A 19,203-nucleotide genomic window follows, 5' to 3' on the forward strand; every position below is an offset into this window, starting at 1 on the left:
CTTTGTCAGTCCAATTTATTTTTTTTCCTTTGGGGTTCCTTCTTGTTATGACTTTGTTAGGTGGAAACTGAATGGTCTATGTTAATCAGCACAGGACATTTGGCTACTCAAGCTTTCCTAAGTGTTTAGTTTCCCAGGGTCCTTTGAACCTCCCAGAGAACAGTTCTGCATCCTTATTAGAGACTGACAATTAAAGGTCTGTTTTCATATCAAAAGTAATCACGAAAAATTAGCTAGGGAGACCTTGGAATGCTGTGAGAGTTTCAGTGTTTTGAGATGGCCAACTTTCCTTCATTTGCTTCAATCAGTATCAACTTGGGTTTCTTTTTATGTTTCCTACTGCCAGGGCAACTTATGAGTTGGCATTGTGACAACTGAGAAGGATTATGCAATACCAAGAATATGTGATTAATATATTTTAGGCCACTGTAAGCATATTCAGTTGCATAATTATCACAGAGGTACAAAAGTAAGCTAAACTAGGTTTTGAAGGCAATGCTATAAATGAGCACTTTCAGTTTACTGAATTCCTTGTTAGAAGAAGAAGGAGATGCTGTGCAGATCTACAACAGCTCTGTTGCTTACAGACCTCTGAGATTCTGCCAATAATTTATAGGAAATATATGGTTCTGTCCTAAATATTTTAATCTTTGTATGCCAAGTTTCAGGAGATAATCTGTTGGTGTCACACCGTGTCTGTTATAAGTCTGAAAAACAATTCTGAGTGTTTCTTCCTCAGGCTCGGGTGCCATGGGATAGTGCTGCATAAGTTTATCACAAATGAGTGCTTTGGTTTCCCTTTACTTCTCAAAATCCGCTCTGGTTGATTAGGACACCAGTAAGGAAAGTGGGGTGGATCATAATTGAATAGGTTGCATATGTGTTTATTTAAGTCTATAAACATAAAGTAAAATACAAAGCTGTTAGTGCGTGTTTGTCTCACAAAGTGGAAAAACAAAATTAAATTGGTATTAGAACATAAAATTCCCTCTTCACAACTGATTTCTTAGTAATACCATTCCCACTTGAAGTTAAGTGATATCCGTGTCAGACTATGCATGTTACTGTTTCAGAGCAAGGCTGAGGGCCCCCTTTGCCCTCTGAGATCTCCACACTTTTCTCAGCCTGCTTGGAAACCCTCAGATACTTGAGAACAGGGAGACAGACCCAAAACTTCTGTTCATCCCCTGCCTTGCTGCCATGCCACAAATAGGAGTAGAATTATCTGAAGACTTAAGGAAGCAAACTTTTTATTCTAAAGCCTTTATTTTATTGACATTTCTTGAAGTATAAATTGGGATTTGATTTTTGGAAGGAAAAAAAATTAAAATCCTTCGTTGCTAGATCTTGTAGCAGTCATGTCACATAAATTGGCAGATCTGTATATTTAAGGGATTTTGCTCTCTAATTAAATACGGTTAGTAGTGTTTTGCCTTTTGAAATGAAACCTTTGTTTTTTCATCTACATACTTAGAGAACAAACATGCTGTCAAAATCCTTAATGTATCCAACTGTTTGAACATAAGAAACAGCATCAAGCTGTTATTTGTTCTGTTGGAGTGTACTCATATTTCCAATCTGAGTCTTTTGTACCTGGTGATCTTAATTATATTTGAGCTGGAAGTAGTTTAACATTAAAGGGAATTACAGCAGATTAATCTGTAAACCTGCACAAATATCACATTCCTTTGTATGGAGGTAAGCAGGGCACAGTGTGCATAATTACATGTTGTTCTCTGTGTAGGTTGTGTGCATAAGGCTGAGGAGTCAGTGTTGCCATTCCTGGTGACAGCAGCAATTAAGGCACACTCTCATTTCTTGCAGTTGTCAGTTACATTAGAAAACATATGTTATTTCTCTCAGTAAGATGATCTTATAATAAGGACAAGCAACAAAAAAAAATTATTGAAAAACCCTGGCAACAGGAATTAATATATTAATTAGGGAATGAAAATACAGAGAAATTTTTTAAACAATGTTTGTTGTAATTTTTTTTAAGTGATATAGGTTGAGGTCAACCCAAGAAGGCCATTTATCTCAACCAGTCAACCATCCATTACACTTTTTGCAAGCAGACAAAAAAAAAAAAATCAGTAAAAATTAATTGGGAGAGGTATGTTTTCCAGTACTGATGCAAAAATATCATTGGAATCCAGTTGCAGCAGTTTAGCCTCAGTTAGCATAGCACGAAAGCACAGCCTCAGCAAATAAGAATCGTAGTTTATACTAGTAAATACAACTTCTGAATCACAAAGTTGCAGCAATTGTAGTTGACTATAATTAAGGCCTTTTGATTTGCTTGTGCTTTTAAGGCTGGTCAGGTGGTACTATTGAGCCCATTTAGGAACAGTTTGCCAGAGGACAGGTAGAAAAGTGAGTTTCAGAAGAAATATAGCAGAAGAGCAAGCCATTCACAAGCAGTCTGAGTTGTGGAAGGTATGTTCTTGACTACACCAGCTATCTACTGGGCAGCTTCCAAGTAAGTTTTCAGATGGCAGTAAATTTCCTGGTTTGTTTGATGTTCTTGCATAAGCTGCTACCTCATTGCAGTGGCTCAGGAAAAACTGTCATAAATTTTAAATTTAGGATATGTACATCTGCCAGAAATGAAGCTTCTTGCAAGTGTGAAGTATTACCTGCATTTCATGAGACTGACACAGGTGTTGCCTGTAGGACTGGCTGACATGTTCTGACAATTCTCGTTTCATCAGTGTCCCATTGCCTCATGTCCTTTGAATTTGGAGCACTTTTTTCAGTGGAGTTTCTTTAATCCCTCTGGTGAATGTCCATGGTCACCACAAGTGATCACACAGCACCTAGACAGAAACATCCTTCTCGAAATTGAGAGGGCCAGAGTCATTGTAGGAGAATTCTGGGGATTTAAAAAGCAAACAAACAAAAACCCAAAAAAAACCCAAACAAAACCCGAAACAAAACAAGACAAACAAAATTCTGCCTAGTTTCAATGGCTTTCTGCCCTACTGTTAGTCACTGGCAGCTGGAAACTGATTCCCCTTCAGCACTGTAGATATTGTTCTTGTTTTTTCACTGCTTTTCGTGATGTTTCTTCAAAACAATAGTACAGTACAGGCCAGGACTTTGCAGGCTTCCCTATATAATGGTGCCAATATATTTCCACCCTAATTTGCAGCATGTCTGTTATTACAGACCTTGGTCCCTTCTGAGTACAAGTGCTGACTATGCCAAATTCACATGGTTATTCTGTGATGAGGACAAGGATCATCTAGCGAATAAATGGAGAACACAGTATTCAATTTGCTGGTGACCTTGAATTTGATCTCTCTTCTACCCTTAACAGCCTAGTAAATCTCTGTCCTGTTTAACCCATGTTACCATTGCTGTCGTATCATACAGACACTTCTGCAACTGCCCTTTCCTTGATACTTACATTTAAATCAACAAAAGAAGAGAGAACAAGGAAAGAACTATCATAAATTCCTCTTCACCTTTTTCTTAGCAGTGTCAGGAATGGCTGCAAAGGTCTTTCACAGTCTTTGTGTTCTTTTTTTATATTTGTCTGAGGTAGAAACCATAAGTTTGATTGATAATGCAATTTGCATCTCAAGGCATCACTGGAAATACAATGGCATGAAAGGCTACTCTCGTGGAGCACACTTTTCCCTGGGGGCTGACTTTAGAAACTCATTGATGTCACTTCCTTCCTCAGTCAGCAAGTGAATTTTCACTAATTCTCAAGACCAGCTGTCCATGCTGTCAACAGAAAGTTATTAAAATTCCTTTAAAGTGAATCAAAATAGCCTAAAAACAAATGTACTGGGAAACAGGAAAGCATCAGTATTCAAAGTCCACAAACCTTTGAGCAAAATAGTGTTGATCTAACCAGAGATTTCAAACACTCTGCTTTCCTAGCAACTTGTATATCATTAGAGAATGCTAAAAACACATACTCCTTTAATCTTCTATTACCAACAATGTATTTGGTTAAAATATTAGTTACAAGAATAAATCTTATTTCTCCCAAAGATGAACTCAGTGAACAAGGGAATACATTTTAAGAAATCTCCCCTAAATGATAATTGTGTAGAGGGTTTTTAGCTAAAAAAAAAGGATAATTTTTATATTTAGCAAATAAAAACACAACACAAGCATGCAGGAAGTAATTATCATAAGAGACAATCTTATAATATAGCCTAAAGTAATTATCTTTATCTGAATTATCTATAATGCTTTCATTGAAAAGAGTAGTAGTCTCAGGGATGAGTAGGGAAGATAATTTTCCTTTAAATAGAGTCTTTATACTGTATTTTAACACTTTATATATTTACACCTCATTTTAAAAATTCTGTTTGTGCCACACGTATTAGTATGGAAAAGTTCTGTTGAAAGGGAGTATCATTTCCAGTGCTGGAGGTGGCAACCACCCATGCTAGGCAGTCTCCCCTGACAGTTAGTAGTGGTACTGACAGGTTGTAAGTCGTGTCTCCTATCATTATTATTTTTAAAAACCCTCAGGGTGCACGTAGCCTAGCTGGATAGGCAAGTGTGAAATTCCTGACTTTCCCCAATACGTGTGGATGGTCTCCAATAGCAAAGGGAGGGTAATTGATACCAGCTGCCCTTTTGACATCTAGTGCATGGGAGCAGTAAATGAGACAAAATTGGTCGAAAAGAAAAGAATAGTTTTTAGGTGTCCTTGCTGCCAGGGTCCCAGACAGCTGTAGAAAGCAGTGCATTGTCCAGGCTCTGATTATATCTCCAGGAGCACACTGAAGGATGCTGCAGAAGAAGGCCAGAATAAGGAAACAAAACCATCACTCAACTTGCCGCTTTGTGATATTATCAGGATAGAATTTCTCACTTGAGCCAGCTGGTGCCGAATCTCAGTCTTGACACAGACACGTAATTTTATTTTAAGGTAATGGCAGAAGTTGCTTTCCTCCTCCAGTGGTCAGATCTTGCGCTGGATGTTACCAGTTTCTCCAGCACATAGTACACTCTCACTATATTAAGATGCTCCATAGCACATATTTGAAATTTGTTGCCTCCCCTTTAAATTTTGTGATTTCTTTGTGGTTCCAGCTTAGCAAGATTGGCTACCCTATATCAATTATCTTTTTATCACATCTTGATTAAGAGGGGCTTGTGTTTCTTTTGTTTTAGGTAGATTTCCATTTTGAAGTTTCAAGTAATTTCTACATGTTAAATTCTGTTTCTTAATTATAAGGTTTGATTATTTTTTTGATTAATTCACTGTTTATTGTTCTGTGCCATGTATATTGATAGTGACATGTCCAATATCATCTTCATTAAAATATGTACAAACTAATTCTTTTCTTTCTCTTTCAGAGTCTGGAAAAAAGCTGCAGCAACAGACAATTAATCAGGTATTTAGAAACATTCATACTTTTTGTTACTTAATTTTTCACGTAGAAGAGTTATAGCAATTAAAAGGCAGAAATCCACAGGATATGCTAATATTAACAATGCAGATGTGCTAAGGAGCATGCATCAGACTACTGGCTGGCTCTGAAGATATGTTGAATTAACAAAAGTAGCCATTGTTTTGATTTAAACCTAAGATTTGCCATTTAAGCAATTTAAGTCATCTACTTCTCAATATGTTGATGCTGAGGACAAAGCCCAGAAATAACTTGTTCACTGGTACCAAATTTTGTAGCACAGAATTATGCTTTTTTTAAAAAAACAAAAAAAAACCCAAACAAAAAACCAAAACAAAAAAAAAGTAATATTTCTGCTATTTGCTAGTACTCCTTTTCAAAAGGCAGAAAACTATTGATACAAAATACCTGAACAGCACATGTAAGCAGTGTATTTCAGTGTTGCTTAGGTTATTTCTTCCATGAATTTTCATTGAGGCTGCACTAAACTGTGACATTGCTTGTAGAGGCATTTTCTATCTTGTCCTTAGTACTGTATCAGTTAAGAGTAACTACTTAGGAGAAAAAAAAATAACTTTATATATTGTAATTTATGATTTCAACATCAGGAAAAAGATATAGGAATTAAACTAAAAAAAATCTTATCCAGAAAGAGAGGAGAAAACCCAGAGTTTACCTTCCTCAATTATGTGTCCTTGCAGATTGAAAGGACCTGACTTGTACAGAAGCTTGCTTGTCATTTTTTGACTTCTTGTCCTCTTGCTGAATGCTGTTATCCAGATGGCATATAAATGAGTATCTGGATTGTTCATGAGATTTATTTTGAAAAGTCACTTAAAAAGCTGTCATTAAAATATTTGTATTCCAACAATTACTCTCCCTTCGGTAGCCTTCCTTCCAAGCTATAAATGGAGGCATTGGCGTCATTACATCACTGCTATCTGTGAACTGATCACCTTTATGAACTACCAACCTGACAGTTAGTCAGGTTAGTGCTTTAGTCCACCTAAAGCATCCTGGTCTGGGGCTAACAGCAATTCCCCTGGCATGGCTGAGCATGGCACAGATGTCACTTCATCACTTTCAGTGGCCTGAGTTGGCACCACTCCTCACGAAGTAAGCCCTTGCACATCTGAACGCTCATGGGAAGCCTGGTCCTGTGACACAAAATAACACTCAGAGTTGTTACAACTTTCTTATTATCTTAAGAAATTGATGGATAGATATATTTAGCCCAGAATATAGCATTGCATAAGCAAAGGAAAACCTTCACTTTTTTAAATAAGTGTAGCAATATTTTGAAATTCAGTGGAAGTTCTGTGCTTTGACTGAGCGTTTATGTCTTAAAACAAGTCTAATTAACTTTTATAAACTAAACCGCATTTTAAAATTAGCCCAAAATATCTTGCAAAGCCACTTTTGGGAGTCTTTATTGGCCAGAAGGGGGGGCATTTTTTTAAAACACAACTTGAGGCTCCATTGGTGGGGCTGTGAGTTATTGATAGGAGACTTAATTCTGCACATTTTCTCTGTGACAAAATCAGCTCTGTTGATGCCATTGCCCTTTTCTGAGGAAGAGTGTATTGTGATGAAAAAGACATTTGTCTCAGTTTCAAGACATGGATCAGGTGCTGTACTTTGTTTATCCAGTCTTGGACTTTTCCCGCATGCCACTGCCTTGCCCTTCTGGAATTGCTCCCCTGCTCTGTCTCTCTGCAGTTAACTTAAGAACATCGCCTTTTGTAGGAATACTTCATTGTCTTGATACTCTGAGGATGTATCTAAACAAAGTTGTAAAAGGTTGATTTGGGAAAAAATAGTGGACATTGACTTTAAAATGGATTCTAATGAAGCTGGTGATGTCCCATTCTATATAAACTTCCTTTGAACTTCCAAGAAATGGAAGAATGTTTCAGAACAGGACTCAATTTCATTTTGAAGTCTATAATTTGGGGCACAGTTGCAGAGGCACTGCATATTTGATTTGTCTTTTTATTACTTCAGTAAAAAGATTTGAACTGGGGCTAATCCTAATGGAATACCTCTTATGGAAGGATTCTGTTTATTTTCAATTCTGAATTTAAAATGTTTTATGCAGGATAAGATACCTATATGGCTTGAGGTCTTGTAGTCCCCTTTAAGTTGGTTCAACAACAGTGAGTTAAACTGGCTGCCAGAAATTTAAGTTAGGGAGAAGTGTCTCCACGGAAGATGAATGATGTCACAATTTGAGAGGAGCAAGAGTGCAAAGGGGCAAGTAACAGGAAATATCTTGTTGAGAGGTGAGTGAAACAGAGACGGGATGGGGAAATGATAAAGCTGCTGTCCCAGTGATCTACTGGGTAAACCCTTGGCTGTCTGTGCATACCTGGAAACCTCTCACGTCTTGAAGACCACTGTGGTTTCTGTGTGGTTCGTAGCTCTCTCTAAAGCCCAAGCAAAGTTTAGTGAAACACGACGTAGATGAAACACTAAGGTAGTATCTGCTTCCAGAAACCTTTCACTACAGTTATCATCTTCACTAACTTTTGTTCTCTTTGATCATAAAGCATTTGCTCATTTTCCTCGAACACCTTTTTTGTCATTTATATATGCATGTTCCTTTAACAGCAGTGGTCATCTGACACCAGCAGTCAACCAGAAATAGAATGTGCTCTGCTTTTCAATATCTGTTTTTAACTACCTTTGCAACTTCAGGGTAAATTCTGGCACCAATGTACAGCCTGATTAGCTGTATTATGTTAACCACTGCTGAGGAAGATGCAAGAAAACAAGAAGAAACCTTGAGTTCCTGTGTAACAGTCTTGTCAAAACAATACACTGCAGACCGCCAAACAAAATGTATCTGAAGGCAATCTTTTGTGTTTCATCCTTATACACTCCTTACCACTCACATTTGTTTGTGTTGCAGTCTTAATGTCCACTTCTACATTCAGTTTTCTCCAGTGCCTCTGAATCTATGAAGGACTAACAAGAATATGTGTACTTGGATTTAGAAGTTCAAGTTGTTTGCACAGTCAGACTCTTGGGTTAAAATCACAGCTGTGTTTGAGCTCAGGCTTGAGCCTGTCTCTTCTACAGTGAAGCTGCATGTCAGGTCAGGTGGCTAGTGAGAGGGCTCCACAATATCTGTCCCACTGTTCTGCCCTTAAGTAGCTCTGTCAAGGCAGGCTCTCTTGCAGTGGCACATCCATCTCTTAGTCTTTTAAGATCTCTTTCAGGAAGCATTTCCCCTTCTGCATGTGGGGTTGGGGAACCAGCAATGCAGAAAGGTTTGTGATGAGGCAGTATACTTACTAGAGCTAAACTTGGACCAGGGGTAACTGCAGCACTGAAGTACTGTCAGTATATATACACCTTGTGCCAAAGAAAAGAAGTGAAAAGCAACTCAAACGACTGTTAAATGACAATGTGAGTTTGTTGCACAGACAATGCTGAGGAATGACTTGTGACCTGAAGGGTGCTTCAGGTACACTCATGGTATAATAAATCTATATTAATATGAGCAAAAACTTCACAGTTCAGTCTAAACTCCTTGGTTGCCCTTGTGCAGTGCTGTAGTTTACTTCAGTACTCTCCTTTATCCCCTTCATCATTTCATTTGGCCTAGCTACAAAAACTTCAGTCCAGTATGCCAGCTTCCAAGTACACTGAGGTTATCTAATATGTGTGTCCCTTGGTTCTGTTTTCCCAGTTATTTTGTTAGGCCAAAATTAGGAGTTTGAAAATCTACAAGAGAGCTTATGCCTTTAGTTCAGTTTGTTTAGTGTGCTATTATTTCACTTTCATGTGCTTCAGAGTCACATAATGGTTGAGGTTGAAAGGCCTCTCTGTCTGGATATCATCTCATCTAAACCCCTTCCTCAAAGCAGAGTCAGCTAGAGCAGTATTGTGTCTAGCTGGATTTTGAATACTTCCAAGAATGGAGGCTCCACAACCTCTGGTCAACCTGTGCCAGTGCTCAATATTCAAACAGTAGAAAAATATTTTCTCATATTTAGATGGAATTCCTTGTGTTTCAGTTAGTGCCCACTGGCTCTTGTCCTGTCACTGGACACCACTGAGAAGAGTCTCCCACACCCCCCCACATTCCCCCCATCAGGGATTTATATACATTTATAAGATCCGTCTAAGCTTTCTCCAGACTGAACAGCACCAGCTCTCTCGGCCCCTGCTTGTATGTCAGATCCTTTAAATACCTTGTTGGACTTCACTGAACTCACTCCAGCATGTCTACATCCGTGTCCATTTATACACTGGACTCATTGGAGTATGTCCATGTCTCCTGCACTGGGAGACATGGGAGACAGAACTGGACACGTCACCCCTGGTGTATCTGTGTCTCACCAGAGCTGAGCAAAGGTGAAGGATCACCTCTCCCGATCTGCTGGAAATGCTGTGCCTAATGCAGCCCAGGAGGCTCTCGGCCTTTTTTTGCCATGAGAGCACATTGCTGGCTCACAGTCAGCTTGTTCTCCAGTACCCTCAGGTCCTTTCCTACAAAGCTGCTTTCCAGCTGTCAGCCCCCAACCTGTGCTGGTTCCTGGGATTGTTCTTCCCCAGGTGCAGGACTTCGAATTCTAGCTTGTCAAATCTCATGAAGTTTCTGTTTACCCATTTCTCAAATTCGTTGTATTCCCTCTGAATGGCAGCATAACCCTCTGGTATATCAGCCACTCCTTCCAATTTCGTACTGCCTGCAGCATTGGTGAGGGTACACTCTGTCCCATCATCCAGGTCAGTAATAAAGATATGGGACAATTTTTGAATCATTGAGTCTGGGACAATTTTTGGACCATTGACTCTGGGACACTATTTATCGGCCTCTGGCTGGATTTTATGCACAACTGTGTAAGCCTAAGCAGTTCAGCCAGTTTTCAGTCCAACTCACTGAACACTTACCTAGCCTGTACTTCATGAGGACGCTATGGGAGACAGTGCCAAAAGCCTCAGTAAATTTGAGATAAACAAGCTTTAGTACTCTACCCACACCCACTGAGGCAATCATCTCATCATACAAGGCTATCAGACTGGTCAAGCATTGATTTCTCTTTCATGAATCTGCGTAGCATGAAATCCAGCTGGAGGCCAGTCACCAGTGGTCACAACCCACAGCCCCAGGGGTCACAGCCTAATAAAGTACCATTTAACTTCATCATTGCATACCAGAATAATGGGATGGAGTGTACCTTCAGGAAGTTGTCAGAGGATACCAAACCTGGGAGAGGAGTTGAGACACCAGATGGGGACCTCAACAGAGTGGAGAAATGGACAAACAAAAACCTCATGAAGTTCATTAAAGTATATGCACCTGAGGAAGAATAGTTCCCTGCTCTGTCATGCCCCCAGATTGTAATGTCTTCAATGCTCCTACCAGCCCTCCTTGAAGACAGGAGCGACTCTTGCTTTTTCCCAGTCCTCAGGAACCTTCCCCCATCACTATGACCTTTCAAAGATAATCAAGAATAGGATCACAGTGACATCCTCCAGCTCCCTCAGCACTCATGGGTGAATCCCATCAGGTCCTATGGACTTGTTTCTGTCCAGTTTGTTTAAATATTCCCTAACCTGATCCTCGTCCACCATGGAAAGTCTTCCTTGCTACAGACTTGAGGTGTGGCCTCACCAGTGCTGAGTACAGAGAAACAATCAATTTTCTGGTCCTGCTGGCCACACTCTTGTTGACAGAAACCATGATTCCATTGGCCTTTTTGGACACCTGGGCACACTGCTGGGTCATGTTCAACTGCTGTCAACCAGCACCCCCAGATCCTTTTCCGCTGGGCCACTTTCCAGCCACTCTGCCCCCAGCCTGTAGTGCTGTATGGGGTGCAGAACCCAGCACTTGGCTTTATTGGACCTCATATTGGACCTCATACCATTGGCCTTGGCCCATCGATCCAACATATCCACATCCTTCTGTAGAGCCTTCCTGCCCTTCAGCAGAACAGCACTCCCACCCAACTTAGTATGGTCCACGAACTTACTGAGGATGCTGTCGATCCCCTCGTCCAAATCATCAATAAAGATGTAAAATAGGACTGGCCCCAGCGCTGAGCCCTGGGGAACACCACTAATGACAGGCTACCAACTGGATGCGGTACCATTCACCACCACTCTCTGGGCCTACCCATCCAACCAGTTTTTAACCAGCAAAGAGTACACCTGTCCAAGCTGTACGCTTACAGTTTTTCCATAGAATGCCATAGGAGACAGTATCAAAGACTTTACTGAAGTCCAGGTAGACTACATCCACAGCATTTCCCTCATTTGCTAGGCGGGCCACTTGGTCATGTCCACTAGGCATTCACTTGTCTACATGCATATCCTTGAGGTAGACAGCTCAGAGCACTGTCTGGTTGACTGTGGGATCCTTCCTCTCCCCCTGCATATTTTGTTTATCAGTAAGTGGAAATTGCTTTTTTAAAAATTAATTTTTCATTTTTTATCTGGTATATGAAAAAATATGAAAATCAGTTGGGAAAAACGTTCAGTTTTCCCCTACACGTAAAGTTTTCTTTCTTCCAAGCTCATAAGGTCTGCTTCTGATACCATCCTCTGCCACCTTCAAGTTCAGATAACATAGCAGTCATTCATTGATTACTGCATAATATATAGCACCAAGATGGTGAATCTCAGAAAAAAATAAAGGAGGAACTATAATTTGAATAAGAACAGCAGAGACTTTTATGTAAGAACCTTTTCAGCCCCTTGTGGAGGAAACAGTCTCTGAGGCTGTATAGACAGGAACATACATGCAGTGTCTGAAGACAAAAATATCTTAAATTTTATGAAGAATGATTCTTTTTGTGAAAAAACACAGACGTTAGAGTATGCAATGGATTTGAAAGCTCAACAGAAGTATTGAAAGAAATGGTGTGAGGTTTGAGCAAGGAAGGGCAGCATGGGCTAGGAAGTTGAGTTGCGATCCTGACTCTAAGATTTCTGTGTCCCCTCTTGCTCTGCAAAATTGACAAGGTTTTTCTACCAGTGTTAATCAGAAAGTAGGAATCACAATATTCACATGGGCTAGGTAATTATTGTCTTTCCTAGGTTTGCAGACGTGGAAAAACGAAGTGTGAAGGTCAAGGGACTTGCTCAAAGTTATAAAACCAAGCACTCTGGCTCTGGCCAGTGCACCCACCCTTAATCACAGTGCTGGTCTTATTGTTCCTGTGCTTCAAGGGGGGATGGTGCTTGAACTAGTTAGTGTTTGGGTGTCACATTTATCTCTGTGACACTGCTTGCAGATTAATACATACCAAAATGGTAGCTATACAAAAAATTGCTACAGAATAAACTAGGGTATTTTCTTTCATCTACAATAAACATGACTTTGCCCCATTCAGCAAAAATAGGGTATGCTACCTTTTCAGTCAGTGTAAGAACCAAGTGCACAGTGGATGATTCCCTTTGTCAATTCACAGCCTATTTTCTCACCACAGCAATTTATGAATGCAATCAATTATCGACTATTAATATTTTTATCTAAAAATGAACGCATGAATTTGTTTTAAAGAGTCTAAATGTAGGAAAAGACATATTTGAGATATTTGCCAACCTAGGGTGCATTATGCATTTCTATTTCTTTTTTATTTACCAATAAAGTAATCTAATTTGAATTGAATGCTAATTGTGATTGAAGGGAAAATGCTTTGAGACCTCTAGAGATCTTACTGTCTCTTCCAAAGCAGTTTGGGGAAAATTGAATTCTTCATGCCTGAATATACATTAATATTCTTCATCTGAACCTAGTTTCATTTGAGACTTTTCTTATTATCTCTAAAAGAGCAACATGTCTCATTTATGCTGGAAGATAAGTGTATTTACCTGCAGACAAGATAGAAATGGATTCTGTTTACCAGGAAAAAAATTCCTGTGACTCTTACCACAGCCACTAATGTGAGAAATTCTGCCATGTTGCAGAAGCACAGCATTACATTTCAGGCCTCTTGTCTTAAAGGGGGTGGTGGGTTTTGTGGGGAAGGAATACATCATCTTGGTTTTTACCCTTTAGATTGTAAATGCCCAGGGTGCCCTAGGGAGATCCTGTCCAGTCATGCTGCCAGACCATCTCCCTCTCAGTAATGTTGGAAGCCAGGGACAACTATAGCCACAGCTATAAGAGATGTCAGGGATGTGAGGGATGGTGGCTGGTCAGAGGGGTAATACTGTCCTTGCTGGGGAGAAGGCGGTCATTGGTATCCCAGCTCTGTATCCATTTCAGGAGAGGGCATGAATGCAGGTGGTAAGCCACCACATTGCCCTCTGTTGACAGTTGGGCACAGGCAGGAACAGGGAGCGCTGGCCAAGGAGAGAGGGAACAGGGAAATGTGATTGAAATTCCTCTGAAACTAGACTACCACTTGTGTTGCTGCTTGTAAAAACATCTCGTTGAACAGCTTGTTTGTAACCTGATGTTTGCAGAAATTGAGGAAAGGATTTGGTACCTGTCTCAAAACCCTCTAGCCTTAGAATCACATTGGTTCCCCATATAACACATGCTCTTTGCCTCATTTTTGTTTCAAATGTCTTAATGCACATCCAAGCTCCACCGTTGGCTACTGAGAACAAACATCTAAGCAGCTATTTCAGTAGCTGTATCTTCACTGCACTTCAGGGGGGCAAATTTGGAAGGAAACCAAAGTGCCTAAATTTAACGCAAGTCCAGATCTTAAACAACCTCTGCTTATTCATCACTTCCCAGTGGAGGTGGTTGAGCCTCATTGACCTGTTCTTCTGTGGGGACAGGTGTGCCCCAGTGTTGGCAGGACTGATCCAATCTAGGCACTTTTTATCTCGGTGTGGTGGAAACCCAGAAAGGGTAATCTTCATAAAATGAATATTGCATGGTAAGTTTGAGTCCATTTTGAATTTCAGATTATTTAAGCTGCACTGCTGTGAGATTGTTCTGTGTAGAAAAACAAGTGAGTGTTGATGAAGATTTCTGGCCACTGACCACAGTGGCTGATTTATTAACACAGAGGAGGACTGAGCTCAGAATTAAACAGTTTGAACACACCAGTTTACTCGTACCCAAAACAAGTATTATTGCATAGGGAGGAGGTTAGGATAAATATGGCCAATTGTTAAGAGGTCCATGATCTGAAAATTGCCATTTATTAGCAGTGCATCTGCCTTTTGTTAGCAATGCATCTGAGCTACACATCTAGAGACACATACTCCATGCAAACTGGCTGCAGAGTCTGTCCAAACACAAGGTATCTGGGCTGCAGTGGCTCTGTGCTTATTTACAAGTCTGTAAGTTATAGTGCAAGGAACCACCACCATAAAACTGTTGTCAGAAAGCAAGAGAAGCAACATCAGTATTGCATTATCCTGAAGCAAATTTATTATTACCATCTATTGACCTTGACAATTATTTGTTTATTTGTAATAAGGGAGTGGAGTGCTTGCTTTTATTTTCAATACTTGGTTGCAGTTGTCTTGGTGAATCTTTAATCAGTCATGCAAACTTATATGTTAGTTTCTGATAATAATAACATTTTTATTGGTATTTTTTCTATTAACCATGCCTTGATCTTTCTTGCCCTTCCCATTCTGAGCATTCTTTGGAGAAACCAAATGTTTTGACTGTGAGGGCTGAAACAGGAGGAAGTTAATTCTGGATTTGAACAAGAATCGGCGAGTAAAATTAGAGCTTAAGTGCCGTCATGCAAGTTGCTGACCATGTGAATCAGCTTTGTGGAAGTGGCTCGTGCAGACTGTCTTGCCTCATTAGCATGAGTGACTTTGTGCTTCTGTAGGTGAAGACAGGGCAGGGAAAGGAGGGGAGCTCTGTGCAAAGCCAAGAGTCAGGTATCTATGAGGGTCTCAGTCAAAGACAAATGGGTTCCTCCTGTCCCCTTATTAAATGGGGATGGGACTACTACGATACTCATGACAATGTTACCGTTTATCTTATCCCATTGGGCCTCTCCACTTTCCCCGCTACCTGTGCGTGTGGGTTGTTCTCCAAAACCATTTCTGGATTGAGGCTCTCCTTTCAAATTTTTCCACACCAGCTCACACTTGGCCACACCACATAAAAAGAAAAAAAATCTCTTTCCGTCTTCACTAGTTTGGTCAGTGTCCTTGCCATAACTCCAAGTCACCCTGCAATGAGATGCTGAACTTTCTGCTAACAGATTCAAGGAACAAATAGTCACTGATTCACAAAGCTGTGTTTTGAAAAGCAGTATTTAAATCTACTGGTATCTGTTAATCAATATCTACCTGCAGTATTTTCTTTTCTTACTATGATCAGTTATTCTCATTTGTGTCTAGCTCAGAGTTCACAAAGATCTCCTGTGAACCTGATTGTAATTTAGCTGTAAACTATGAAGTTTGCCTCTTAGTGTCTGCTGGAAGTTCTGAGTATCTTGTATATTCGGGGTTTTTTCTTTTTTTTCTTCTTTTTTTTTCACCCTCAACTTGTTTTATTAATCTTAGAGATGCTTGGTACAAGTACATGTGTTTTAGGGATACATATGTCATAGAAAATAAGGTGTCTGTTACAGTAAGGTCTTCCCTGTCAGGACTGATGGCTCTACATACAAAATATTCCTAGATCTTAACTCAGAGGAAAGATAAGCTTGTTGCTATTTTGTGCATTTTTGAGAACTTCAGGGCAGAAAGAACAATGAAATTTCAAATCACAGTTGTTTCATTCTTCCTCTTCCATAATGGAATTGGTGTATGAGTCACAAGGTATCTCTGACAGAACTACCTCTGCTAAACTTGCAGTGATCACAAGGAATACATGTGTCATCTCTGGCTTGTGAGGAATGTAGCATTAGTGATATGCCCTGAATAAATTAGATAAACCAAAAATTTGTGACTCCACTGGGAGGTGAGGTGTTAGAAGTGCCTTTCTCTGAACTAGCTGTTTTAAGCACAAGTGACGAATCAAGAGGTATATCCCCACTGCACAGAAGGTGAAGCACATCATCAGCAAATATTTTCTGTCCCTTGTGGTCAGGTTGGATAGTGTCTCCTTTGGGACATCCTGTAGGGGGGTTTTTTAGATCGCTAACATTACACTAAACAGCTGCTATGATATGAGAGAGTTCTGATCATATTTACATGTTAACTCAGGTAGCATAGTAGTAGAAGAGTATGGCCATTCTGAATTATGCTTTGCAAATAGCCTTCTATCACAAAAGAAGGTAAAGGATAATCTCTCTTTTCGGCAGACTTAAGAAAACTTACACGTACATATGTAAGTACAGCTGTACATGTCTGTACAGCTAAAGTGAGGTAGTAACAGATCCAGGCTTCACTGTCCTGCTGAAGATAGGAATCATGCAAACTTTTCCTCATATTTAAGCCACATACCAAGTCTGAGCCATTTGCCACAATCATGGTCCTTCTTCTAACTGTGCTTAGTTGTCACAGAACTATAGACTAGTTCGAGTTGGACAGGACCTTTCAAAGGTCATCTAGTCCAATTCCCCTGTAGTAAGCAGGGTCATCTTGAACTAGATCAGGTTGCTCAGAGAATCATCCAACCTTAAGTGAAAAACTTGATGTTTTAGACCAAAACTATAGGTTTCAGAGTTTTCAAAGACTCACACATACCTACTATCCAAGTAAGAGGATGTTTGTTTTATAATCCTCTGGTACTCAAGCTGCCTTCAGCTAAAAACCTGAATTAAGAGACTGATCTCTATGTGCTCCCTGATCATTATAGAGTCAGAGAGTGAATTGGAAAATGAACCTTGTCTCAGAAGACCCTTTCTCTGTCAGTTTTCTATTGAGAGATCCTAGGTAAATAAGTAAGGTTTTGAAGTTATATGATCATTATAATACAATCTTCACATAAGAAGCAATGTGAAGAAATGTGAAGAAATACATTCATACAGTGCTCTCAGTTTATGCTGAACTTTGGCACTGCTGAACATGTCTAGTGCCAAAGGACTGGGATGTAAGTACTATATACTCCAAGCATATCTTTCAAAATCTTTTCATTTCTTCACTGGGAGGCCTTTGCTTCTTCTCCTGCTTAAGTTGCTGTGAGTATGTCTGAGTTGGTCAGAAAGAGCAAATATTCTGACCTTCTAAATAATTTTTATAAGTTTTGACTTAAAGTATGAAGGTTTTATCATCTCTGAGTATCCATGTGTTTGCAGAGCACCCATATTAGCTATTTAGAATAATAGTGCTGAGAGAGTCCTCAGGGCACTCAAACCTGCAGCAGTCAAGCTCAAGCCACAGTAAAAAGCAGAGCACAGCAGTCTTCCTACATGACTCATGCAGTTGTTCCTAAGCAGCATCTTAGAGGACTATTTCATGAAGGGTGTTTTAGGAGAGAAGATGTAGTAACTAGATGTTGAGGACCAAATCATACATTACTAATACTTAGAATGTAGTTATTTGGCAGCAGAGAAAAACACTAGAAAACAGAATATTTATTCCCTCCACTATTCTTTGTGCTACATTTTCTGTTGAGCTTATTGAGTTTTATTATTCTTGTTAGTAAAAATGAATATCCAGTACTAAAGCATTTAGGAAACACAGCACTGCCTGCACTTCAGGCCATTAAATCTTTGTAAATCAGCCCTGGAATATCAGCCTTTCCAATACATCATTATCTTTTTGCATGGTGAGTTGCTCTAATTGCAAACTGTCTAGATGAGATCCCACCCGTGCATTGTAAAATCACCACAAAGCATAATTGGATGAGTCTTAACCATTCTTGGCAGTAGTCAATCTCTTCTACCCCAGTGGCTTGTGAAGGTATTAAAGGAAAGGACAGCTTCAATATGTATAAAAGAAGGTTTTGGCTACTTATTTTTACAGTGAGGAGAAATCTTTCTGTGGACGGGGAGGAGCAGGAAATCTCCAGCAATAAAAATGTCAAAAAAAAAATAAAACACATGAACACAATTAATGACTCAAAAATGCCTTTTGTTTCAACAGCTTCACTTAGTTGCCTGCTGGTAGCCAAACACCACACTAACACACTCTTAAATTAATTTTAATTTTTTTCCTTGTATTTAAACTAATTTTTAAATCCATCTTCAGTTCCTGCCTGCCTAAAGTGAGATAGAGTGCCTACTCTCATGGCCTTTTCTTAACTTCCTTTCAAATGTGTTAATGCAAGCAGAGGACAGGGCTCTCTGCACAATTACTGCAAAGGTGCAACACTTCACTGGATTTTAATTCTCAGAGTAAATGTACACAACCTGCTGCATTGGTTGCCAGCATGTCTCAAGGACAGCATTGGATCTATCCAAGGTAACTCCAAGATGAAGTTCATCTCCCATGCCAGGCAGCTGGTTCCCAAACTTAGCATCTCTTTGGAAACCCATAAATGGACATCCCTCTCCTTGGATACTTGGCTCAAAGAGTTTAGTAAGGACTGTTTGCATGGAAAGATCTGGATTGAGATTTAGTATCTGATATCACCTGCATGCTGCTAGTTGTTGGTGTATGTTCTGGCATTTTCCAGAGCAATGGTGCTCAGCAGCTTGTGAGATGGACTGTTAGGAATGTAGATATAATAGACAAGGATTTTTAAAAAAATGTTCATTGCTTTTGCTGATTTCTTGTTTTACTGTTCCTGCTGTGAAAACAAAAATCAGTATAACATGGAGATGTTCAGATCTTTAAAGTATCATAAAATGGGCATTGAAAAATCACTGGCACCAAGAAGAAGGCAAAGAAGACACCTCACTTTGTGTAAGACTAGTGTCAAAAAAACATTAAAATCCTTTCAGAGCATTTGACTTTCAGCTCTCTCATGCACATAAGTGTCAGACTGTAAGGTAGTTTTGCTTAGAGAATATGGCACTATCTATTAAATAGGCTCTGTTAGTTT

The 19,203-nt window shown here is 39.7% G+C and overlaps 1 protein-coding gene across 2 annotated transcripts in view; it reads left to right on the forward strand.

Moving 5' to 3' along the window:
• Positions 1–19,203, forward strand: part of CHST9 (carbohydrate sulfotransferase 9) — an 88,858-nt gene that overhangs the window by 64,357 nt on the left and 5,298 nt on the right. For both annotated transcript variants that reach the window (XM_017832048.1, XM_017832056.1), the window contains one exon: positions 5,329–5,366. In XM_017832048.1, coding sequence (XP_017687537.1) covers positions 5,329–5,366 — 38 coding nt within the window. The remainder of the gene's footprint in view (positions 1–5,328; positions 5,367–19,203) is intronic.

The sequence above is a fragment of the Lepidothrix coronata genome, unplaced genomic scaffold (genome assembly GCF_001604755.1).
Source record: "Lepidothrix coronata isolate B3197 unplaced genomic scaffold, Lepidothrix_coronata-1.0 Scaffold6, whole genome shotgun sequence".
Taxonomy (NCBI): Eukaryota; Metazoa; Chordata; class Aves; order Passeriformes; family Pipridae; genus Lepidothrix; species Lepidothrix coronata.